The following is a 10,265-nucleotide window of genomic DNA, read 5'->3' as shown; positions in this document are numbered from 1 at the left end:
GGTGTTTATGGGCTAGATTCTCATCTGTCAAAGACATGATATCGGCCTACCAGGACTCTGGTATAATCGCGGCCCTCCAGTGTGGGTGTAAGGATAAAAGCATGTCGAACGCCCTTGCTCGTTGCTGCGTTCAAACGCTTCCGGAATTGACCAACGTGGTAGCACAATTCTGCGCCATTGAAGATGCCTGGTTGGCCGAGGAAAATGTGGATTCGATCTACGGAGATTACTCAGAACACGACCGATCGGCACCTTGGCGTGAACCTCGCAAACGGGGCCAGGATAGACACGCCGATAACCTTCGGCCGTAATGACCAGCCAAGATCGGCCCTGGATAGGTGTCCCTCCGCGCTGGTCCACGGCCCCATTGTGGATAACTGCTGACTCCGGAAGGTCCTTATGGACGGAGGCAGCAGTTTAAATTTGATATATACTAATACTCTGGAAAAGATGCACGTTGATAAATCGCGCATAGAATAGAGTGCCACCGCCTTTAAAGGCATAGTTCCCAAACGAGAGGCACGTTGTAGCGGGAAGATAACTCTGGATGTAGTCTTCGGAACTCCGGATAATTATTTTTCCCAGGAGATTACGTTCCATGTCGCCTCTTTCAAAACTGGATACCACGCCCTTCTCGGACGGGACGCTTTTTCCAGATTTCAAACTATACCGCATTACAGTTAGATGAATCTCAAGATGGCAGGCCCTGAAGGGATAATTACCATCTCTAGTGACCCCGACAGGGCACTCAAAACCAAGAATAAGACGACGTCTCTCACCCTCGAAACTCTCACCGGAGCTTTCGAGACCAAAGAGCTAACCACGCTACGCGCCAAAGTCGACCAGGACGATATCATCCTCGACAAGAGATCGAAATCCACTTCTTTCAAACTGGCCGATGAGATAATCAAATTCCAAGTACACCCCACGGACCTTGCTAAAACGGCATCCATAGGGGCAAACCTCGAACTAGAGATTGTCGAGGCCCTACATACTTTCCTTAAGGAAAACTGGGACATATTCGGCTGGCACCCTTCCGATATGCCAGGATACCTCGCAAGCTCGCAGAGCATAGCTTGAACATATTAAAAGGCTATAAACCTGTCAAGCAAACACTTTGACGTTTCTCTAAGCCCAAGCGTCAAGCAATGGGCGAGGAACTGGCTAAACTATTGGAGACGTGGTTTATCCGAGATATAAAAAACCCCGACTGGCTGGCCAATTTGGTTATGGTACCAAAGAAGGATAAGTCATGGCGCTTGTGGGTCGATTTTAAATACCTCAACAAAGCTTGCCCCCAAAGACCCCTTACCCTTACCCTGTATCGACCAAATCATAGATGCCACAGCGGGCAACGACGCGCTATGCTTCCTGGATGCCTACTCAGGATATCATCAAATGAAGATGCAGGAATCCGATCAGGTAGCAACGGCATTCATTACACCCTACGGGTCGTTTTGCTTCAACACAATGCCTTTCGGACTAAAGAACGTTGGCGCCACGTACCAACGTATGATCCAAACATGCCTGGAGAAACACATCGGAAAGACCGTCGAAGCGTATGTTGACGATGTGGTTGTCAAAACCAAACACGTCAGCCATTTGGTAGACAACCTCCGTGACACATTTGCCAGCCTGCGTTGCACCCTGGCCAGGTTGACTAGGTTGACTGTTGACTTGGTCAAACTCACAGGCGAGCCTACCCGTTATAGACTAAAACAATATAACAGTGGATTAAATTAACTAATTAAGCTAATTAGATACTGGGACCCACTTGTCGGTGTCATATTAGTTAATAGATTAAGTTTATTTTAGAAAATAAGTTAATTAGCATGTGGGGTCCACATGTCAGTGACCAGGGGTTACCCAGCTAGCAAGTTGACTTGGTCAGCGCAGTCAACGGGGCTCATGAGACCCACCAACAGTGACTCAGGGTGGGTCCCAGGGCCAGCCACGTCAGCGGCGGCACCGGAGCAAGCTCTGGCGACCATTTCCGCGACGGAGGGGCTCGGGCCGGCGTCAGATTTTGCCTACAGTGCACCATTTGGAGCGTGCGGCGACACGTTCAAACGGGCGTTCAACGCCATGTCGTTTGGTGGTGGTGTCACGGACGGGTGTGGCGCGTAGCGACGACGGCGACCACCTAGGTGGACGCCGGAGCTCGGGCCTCGGCGCATTCGAGCATAGAGCATGGGGAGGCGTGTGCGTGAGCTTGTTGGGCTCGTGCAAGCACTAGGAGCACGATGTCGTGCCCGGACGGGAGTTAGGATGGCTATGGCCGCGACGGCGAGGCAAGGCCATGACAGCGGCTATGGCTACGGGCGATGGGAGACATCGCTAAGGGAGGGGAAACGAGCAGTAGGTCACCGGGTGGCACACGGTTGCCGGCGATGGTTTATTAGCTGTAGAGGGCGACAAATTCAACGTCGAACGTCGGCTGGTCCAGAGGAAGAAGACGGTGGCGATCTAGCGATGCAGGGGGTCCCAGGTTCGTCATGTGGCAGCAGTCGACACGGTGGAGCAGAACGGAGCTAACGGGCACGGTGGCGCGGCACGGGGAGGTAGGTGGCTATGCGGGCGAGCTGGCGACGGTGATGGATGAGGCGGCCATGGCGGGAGAGGAAGGAGCGGAGCGAGAGGAGGGGGGAAATCTAGGTCGTGTCCAGGCGTCGACGATGGCGGTCTCATCCCCCCACGGCCGTCTGTAGAGGCGCGGGCGACGAGGTGGCTCGACGGGGACGGGCACGTGCACGAGCGCTCGGTCGCGTTTGACAGGTGGAGGACGTCGGGGGAAGCAGGCTGGGCAGGCACTGTGCACAGTGCCATTTCTCCCTTTCTTTCTAATTTTTTTCTCTTTTGCATTTTTTTTAGTACCAAATGAGTTTTGTAAAATATTGAACTTGGCCACTTAATTACATTGCAATATTTGGCACCACAAAAGGTTTCGGAGATATTTGAATTTTTCATAAATGAAAAAATATTTAAATATGCTGATTTGATGCTGTTTTAATTGCTAGAGCCCTTTAAGCAATTAAGTGAACAAACCAAAAAAATCGAAAAAATGCACCTCCCTTTAGGTACAGATATCTATATACTCTCATAAAAAGCAGAGTTGGTGATAATGGTGTGCCTGCCATCCTGCAATATAGGCCATCTGATCTATATCTAACGGATACGAAGGAAACTATGAGAATTTACCCGCATTCCTCTTCACATTTGCAGATAAAGCCTTCCATCGTTCATCATTTTCTCCCACAAGATCTAGATGTTCCTTGCAACTCACGGGCATCTTGCTAGTAGTTATATGAATAGAAAGGCTGTAGGTGCGGAAGTATCCTTTTCTACTCCTGGGTGCCTTTGCACCCAGGATTTTTTGAATAGTAAAATGTGAAAAGTTAGTAAACAAATTTGTTCCGTTCATACGTTTTCTAATCTCTGTCTACTGCAACCCAAATAGAACACCAAAACTGGCTAGATTTTCTCATGAACTAGCTAGGATAGCTAGATTTTCTCCTCCAGATATTTGGATGGACACCACCCTGGATGTGGTTATTCCTCTTGTTGCAAGCGATGCTACGACGAATGAATAAAGGAGGAGATAATTGTCAAAAAGAACACAAAAACTGCATGATGCACAAAGTTACAAGGCTTAAAGCAGAATCTTCAAAGCTAAACCAATTTGACATGATTAGTTCCCTAAAAAAATTGACATGATTAGTTTGAAGAGCCATACGATGCCGGCTTTGGACAAGTCTTTCAAAACAAAAATTGACAGCCTTCTGATCCTTGGCGAACAATTGCTGAATTGCAAGAGAAGGGCAAGCTAGCTACAAGAATGTATTTTACAACAATGACAGAAGCGATCCAGAACGGATGCAGCATTGTTCCCCACGCTCAGTTCTGTGCTAACTCCATCTGCAGTAACCATGCCAGCAACTGCATCCGTCTAACCTCGCATTGTACAGTTTTGGACTTGTAGCAGGGAAAAGAAGGCAAAAGAAGGATACTGAGCCGGCCAGAAACGCTAGCGATGTCACTCCTGGAACACAGATAAGCACCGGGGAGAAGTTTTACAACTTTGCATGAGCTTACTTTTCTTTCTTCAGAGAAAGAACATCATATGCACATACCTCTTGTTCGCGGTGATGAGAATGCAGGCAAACCCATCATGTTACACAATATGTGAGCAACAATAGGAGGCACAAGATTCCCTGCAGTTTTTTAGAACAAAAGTTGATCAATATGTCATGTTTGTCAAGACAAAATTAAAGTACACTTTCAGTCAAAACATATGAACCAGCTCACCATGCAGCATGTTACCAAGCGAAAAGGCATGGCACTTAGTACAAGTGAAATTTCATTTTTCTAACCAGTTCACAGGGCATAAGCTTAGTGAGTGCCATAGCAGAAAGATAGAGTAAATTTACCAGAACAACGCCTGTTCTCAAGAAACTTTTCTTAGTTCATAACAAGGCCATCACAAACAACACGGCTTTTGTATCAGTATCACTGTTGTAGGCTTTTAGCAAACCACACCTTCTACGATTTCACCTGAACAAACATTTGTGGGGGCCATCATCAACCACACGACCGTTACGGGGCCAGAGCAACTTCGTAACAGTGCCGTCAGGTTTGTCTCACTAACTACCGAGTCACGCTTTTCAATTCTCTTGAAAACCTACAAGGCATAATTTCTAACGCTGACACAGATGAAGTCTGCTTTTACAAAACTAATCCTAAAAGGGTGTAATTATTTGATAGTTTGCCAAAATATATGGTTTCACAAAATTAGACTGTCATGTTGGATCAGCAGATGGGTTTAATGAGCACAATATTTTCAATTGTGTTTATAAATTTGGTCCATGTAGGAAGCCCAGTTTCTAAATTTCAGACCTTGCATGGTTTAGTTCCATATTGCCGAAGTAAGGCAGGAGAGAGCAATAAAAGTCAGCACACTTGTCATTCCTTAAAACTTGAAACACATGGCACAAAGAGGTTTGGCTACTCACAAGCCAAACACACGGCCGCATGACTTGAGACACAAGTCAGACAAGTCCCCCTTACTTTTCTTGAACCATGCCCCCTCACAGAAAAATGAATGTGATTCAAACAGTTGAATTCTAGGCTTAATCTGTATTAACTCTGTCAGTTAATGCTAAGTGCACACTAGGACCCAAATTGCGTCTCGTCCCATTCTTCCTCGTTATTAATCTATGTTGGGCATTACAGTGCTAAACATCATCCTCCCTCTATGCATGCATTGATAAGGAAGGTGGGCAGAATCTCCAAACCGTTGCCAGAGCCCACAGAGATCTCCTGCATGGGGCAGCAACAATGTTTGCGGCGGCGTTTTCCATGCAAACACTTTCTGCATCCTCAACGTACGAGCATTGCATTGCTTTGTTTTCAACAGCATCCTTACTGTAAGTTTTTCAAGAGAAAGTAGCAGTAAGAAGAGGAAAGTTCTCAAGAAGAACTTACTATACGGTTCATGTCGAAATGAAAGCAATGCAGTGCTGGAACACCATGGATGCAGAGGACACAGCAAGCAGTCAAGTGGATAACGCTACCAAGAAACCTGTGTCAATGGTTTGGAGATTCCACTCACACTCCTCAGTGAAGATGAGAAGGGACGATGATGTTTAGCAGTGCCAGGGACGGAGCCAGAAAAGTTGTATGAGGGGTGCAATTGTTGCTGCATCATCGTTGGGGAGGGCCAGAACAGCTAAAATACAATATTTTGCTACCAAAACATCATATTAGTAGCTCTAACAGTGTTGTTTTATCATTGTTGGCCTGGGCCATGGCCCCAGCTCGCCCCCTACTGCCTCCGTCCCTGAGCAGTGCAGCATCCCAGCAGAGAATAACAAAGAGGAAGAAGTTGTGAGGCCAAAATTCAGGTCCTGGACTTGGACATCTCCTGCTCCTCGTGTACCACTAGCTTACAAAAACTGCTACAATCAACAGCCCTAATACATTAATATTTGACTCGCTGTTCTGATTTGATCACCCAGACACCCACTAGTAACTGACAGAGTTAATACAAATTAAGCACAATATACAAATATTTGAAATTTTGAATTGCATTCAGTATGAATTAACAGACAAGCAAGGTTCAGCAAAATTAAATGCACTTGAACTGCCATGTAGCGCCACATCAGAGAGCTCAGCCACGAATCTTAAGGCACGAATACTGAAAAGTCACCAAGAGTACACAAGTTTGTGTTTAACCAAAGTTCTTTCATGCCATGCCTCCCAAGTTGGGATCGAACCAACTTTACATTACCAAAAGGGATTAAACCAACCTTGTGCTAGCAATTTGGGACTAGGAACTACAAACTTTGGAATATAGAGGCTAATACTTTAGAAGTTAATCTGACTAGCATTTGCCGCAGCACGAACTAGGACCAACGGCAAGTAAACCTAACATCTTTAAAAAAAGCTAGAAATATAAGAGCTAATTGGAAAAGGAGTACTAGGAAGGTATAAGCAATAGTGACGAATCAATGATATAGCTGAAATAAATAATCCCTCAATTTTCTGTTTTCAAAAACAAAAAGGGAATTAGTAGGACCTGTTCGGATGAACAAAAATGCAGCATACCACCCGAAAATTACAGTGTAGCCTAATTGGACACCTGAGAATGGAAGAAAAGAGTCATGGTAAGTTCAGCAAGGGAAGGAAAAGGTGTTCGCAAATGGTGAAACCAAAGTAATTGTGCAATCTCTGATGATAAGTTTCAAAAAATACATGCAGAACTACGGACAAACAGAAGACTAATGTGTGTAATATGACTAGCTATCAAAAAGTCAGAATGAATATAATCTGTACCAGCAATCACGATTCCCTAACACATATAGTATGTGAGCTAAGAAATGATTCTTATAAACGAACGCTACGAAGGAAGTAAACACTAAATAGCATGACAGAATAAAGACATCACATTCATATTTGAAGTACAATTAATTGTTTTGACAACAATTAGGCATGTGCAGTGTTACTCGCCCTATAAATATATAACGTATAACATGATGCTCCAAATGTTTAGAAGGGACCATTTGAGACCATGGTGTGACTAAATAAAATGTAACGGAAAAAGATAGGTGCTTATACAAGCTACTGCTTGCACTTTGGCAGGGACATTGGAATATACCAAAATATTCTTCGATAGATCACAGGTGCAGGCATAAAGGACACTCCAGCATGTAAAGTTAAATCATGGGCTCTTCTTAATTGCCCATGCTATCAATGAAGTTATACGGAGATTGTACAGCATTAAAGGAGAAAATCAGATGGTGCGAACAAAAATACCAACAATCAGGAGAGATCTCATAAAGTTGCATCCTTGTTGGTGAAGTTCAAACAAGTGGTTTAGGTGTGCTGTGAACAGAAAGACCCAGTTACTAACTGAGAGTAACACAAAACATAAAGGTAAAACTGAATGTGGTCATGCACCATTTCTAAACTCATACACCAATTGCAAGTTAGAAAAGGACGAATTACATAAATTAGCTGAAGGATTTGTGCCAGGCTGGTTCCTTTGAAGTGAAAACTGGTGCAATATATTATACCTATTTACCTAGGCTGAAGAAGATTGGACTCAGAAATATAATGTTATACATTTTGAATCCTCCACACAGAAGAAGAGGTATCATGCACGCCCTGAAAACCAGCTCCTCCGTAAACGGTGCCTGGTCAAAAGATCATCCTCAAATAACATCACCGAAAATAGAAAATGACACTGTTATCTCACTTTTCAGTTGTAACAATAATATAAACGGTGGCAGAGGGAGAATGGAGCTAGCAGGGGTCATGGCCAGCAGAAGTACTGGTCCAAATTATATTTTAGGTGCCGATACTTGGCCTTCCTTGTGAAATATAATGGAATTGCATTGCTTATCTGATCCCCATAACCACTGATTCATGGCTCTGCTTGCATTCTAATGTTAACAACTTGCACACATGAACTTGTTAGCTGATAATGTAGTCCTACAATTAGATGTTCAGTTAATAATCCCGCATTCACTGACACTAATACTATGTGACATTTCCACATCATCCAATAGGCAGTGTCAAACAATGGTATCAAGGGGAATAAGAACAAACCACTACGTAGTTCCGCCACACCATTACATCCTGTAAGGAGGTTTGCATCCAGCGAGCAAGCTTCTCGGTGCAGCTGACTCCCACCCCATCATCATCCGTGCCACACGAGCTTGACATGACCCAGAGTCTTGCGACGAATGACCCAGCATACACTAGGGATGTAAGGAGAAGTGGGATCACTACTGCCTCGAGCTGATCCATCAAAGCATTTCAGTCCAAGCATCAGAAGCTCACCACTTATTAGTGTATAATCAGAAGCAAAAAGTGGTAGTAATCGAGATACAGCTTGATTACCAAGTGATCACTACGGATGCCGAACACCGCGAGCGCCTTAGACGAGTCGCTCAAGCTCCATACCTGAGAGGTAGCAAGATAGGTCAGGGGATTTGAGATTCCTTCCGGGTATCAAACACTAGGGCTTAGATGGGGACTGGAAGGAGAGAAAGGGGGCACCTACGCCTAGGAGCGCCGCGGTGGCGAGGACGGAGGCGGCGGAGGACACGGCCGCGCACACGAAGCGGCGGTGGAAGAAGGCGCGGAGCGAGGTGGCGGGCGGGAGGCGGAGGAGGAGCGTGGGGGCGTAGAGGACGGCGACGTAGGAAACGGCCATGGCGGTGCACGCTGCCACCGCAGCCTTCCCGGGTATCGCCGGCGGCGAGGCGGGGTGGGAACCCGCCGGCGTCGCCATTAGCTCCGGTGAACTGGTTTTGCGCGGGGGAACTGATTTGGCGGCCGTGCTGTTACACGGCCCAGGACTTCGACCTCTTCGGGCAGATCGCGGGCGTTGCTTCCGGCCAGGAAGCGGCGGCGCTCTTCGTCGGGGTCGCGGACTGGTTGAGTTCAGCAGAGGCGCCGGTGCGGCTACTTGGACTTTGATTTTTTTTTTTTTTTTGTGTGCGCGCCCTGAACTTGGGACTCGGGTCTGTGACTACCGTCAGTTCGTGTTGCTGCTGTTGTGGGCAAATTTTACATTTTTGTGGGCAAATTTACCAATTTTGACCTGTGGATTAAAACAATTCAGAAAGTGAACTGGTGCGAAAAAGAAATATACTCAGCTGATCGTTTATATGGCGCATGACGCGCAGATGCCACACCTTACTGTGCAGCGTCTTGCTCTCAGGCGTTGCAAGCCTGGTCAGGGTGGCACCCCGGGGCCCGCACCTAGCAGTGCAGCGCCTAGTGTGTGGGCGCTGCACTGTGATTTAGAGGCAGTCGTGCCAAGCCCTAGTTGCAAAAACCACGTGCCGGCGGCCTCCTCTTCTCCCCCTCTCAAGCATCTCCCAAATTATTCAGATCTGACGATTTGGTCCGTGGATTTCTTCACCAATCCATCCTAGAAGGTACTCTCCTCCGATCCCCTTCTTTCTATCCAAAAAAATGTATCTTATGTTGAAGATTTGTGGAACCCTTGTTTGATTGAATTAGAATCTTGCATGTATATATATTTGTGGGATATAAGATTTGTAGATGATATGTATTTATTTTGTAACCCTGATTTAGTTTATTTCTATTGAAAAGATGTGTTTTCTATGTTGAAAATCTAGATTGTTAAGCTGGACCTTATACATGTCTAGATGTTTGTGTTGATGTTTTTTAGATGAGTTAGATGAAATCCTAGATTCGTATTGACAAGAATGCTTTGGATACATATGTTGTGATGTTATTTACATGAAACCATTATAGATATTACATTATTATTCAATTTTCCTTTTAGTTTTTACCAATTGTAGGCATTATTTGTGTTGATTGATGGCATGCTTTGATTAGGAAGCATAAGGAGTTAGCTAACGTATGTTTATTGTTTGAAATTTGTAGGATGATTTGACTTCTCGATGATCACTATAACACTCAACACCGGGCCTACATTATGTCGAAGGAGCATAAGGTAATAATGAAAGTGGTTGGTATGTTAAATTTTGTGTTTATTTGAAACACACATGTCACATATGTAATATTCTGATTTGCTTGTTTGTAGCCGCTTCAACCTCTGAAGATTCAGTCTCACGGGGTCACCCTTGGGGGGATGCACTATGATGAGCAGCACACACCGTGCATAAGAGAAACGTGACTCCTCCCTTTCATTCAATTGGTCAGCCGGTCAATGCTGAACCTCAATGCTGCAGCAATAGCCGCGCTTGTTGATCAATGGAGGCCGGAGA

At 45.5% G+C, this 10,265-nt stretch overlaps 1 protein-coding gene across 2 annotated transcripts; it reads right to left on the bottom strand.

Moving 5' to 3' along the window:
* Positions 1-3,645: 3,645 nt before the first annotated feature.
* LOC123052928 (CAAX prenyl protease 2) lies at positions 3,646-9,012 on the bottom strand. Of its 2 annotated transcripts, XM_044476307.1 has the most exons (9): positions 8,564-9,012; positions 8,401-8,463; positions 8,107-8,298; positions 7,580-7,691; positions 7,312-7,380; positions 6,575-6,637; positions 5,292-5,421; positions 4,131-4,211; positions 3,646-4,039 (listed from the first exon to the last, which is right to left on the bottom strand). In XM_044476307.1, exons 1-8 carry the CDS (start codon positions 8,792-8,794, stop codon positions 4,172-4,174), a joined length of 900 nt encoding a protein of 299 aa, XP_044332242.1. In that variant the 5' UTR covers positions 8,795-9,012; the 3' UTR covers positions 3,646-4,039; positions 4,131-4,171. The 2 variants fall into 2 exon arrangements, with proteins under 2 accessions (XP_044332242.1, XP_044332234.1); XM_044476299.1 differs by lacking the exon at positions 5,292-5,421 and having other exon boundaries at positions 8,564-9,010.
* Positions 9,013-10,265: the final 1,253 nt, after the last annotated feature.

The sequence above is a fragment of the Triticum aestivum genome, chromosome 1A (genome assembly GCF_018294505.1).
Source record: "Triticum aestivum cultivar Chinese Spring chromosome 1A, IWGSC CS RefSeq v2.1, whole genome shotgun sequence".
Taxonomy (NCBI): domain Eukaryota; kingdom Viridiplantae; phylum Streptophyta; class Magnoliopsida; order Poales; family Poaceae; genus Triticum; species Triticum aestivum.
The sequence above is the reverse complement of the archived record's forward strand: the minus strand, read 5'-3'. Positions and strand labels throughout refer to the sequence as shown.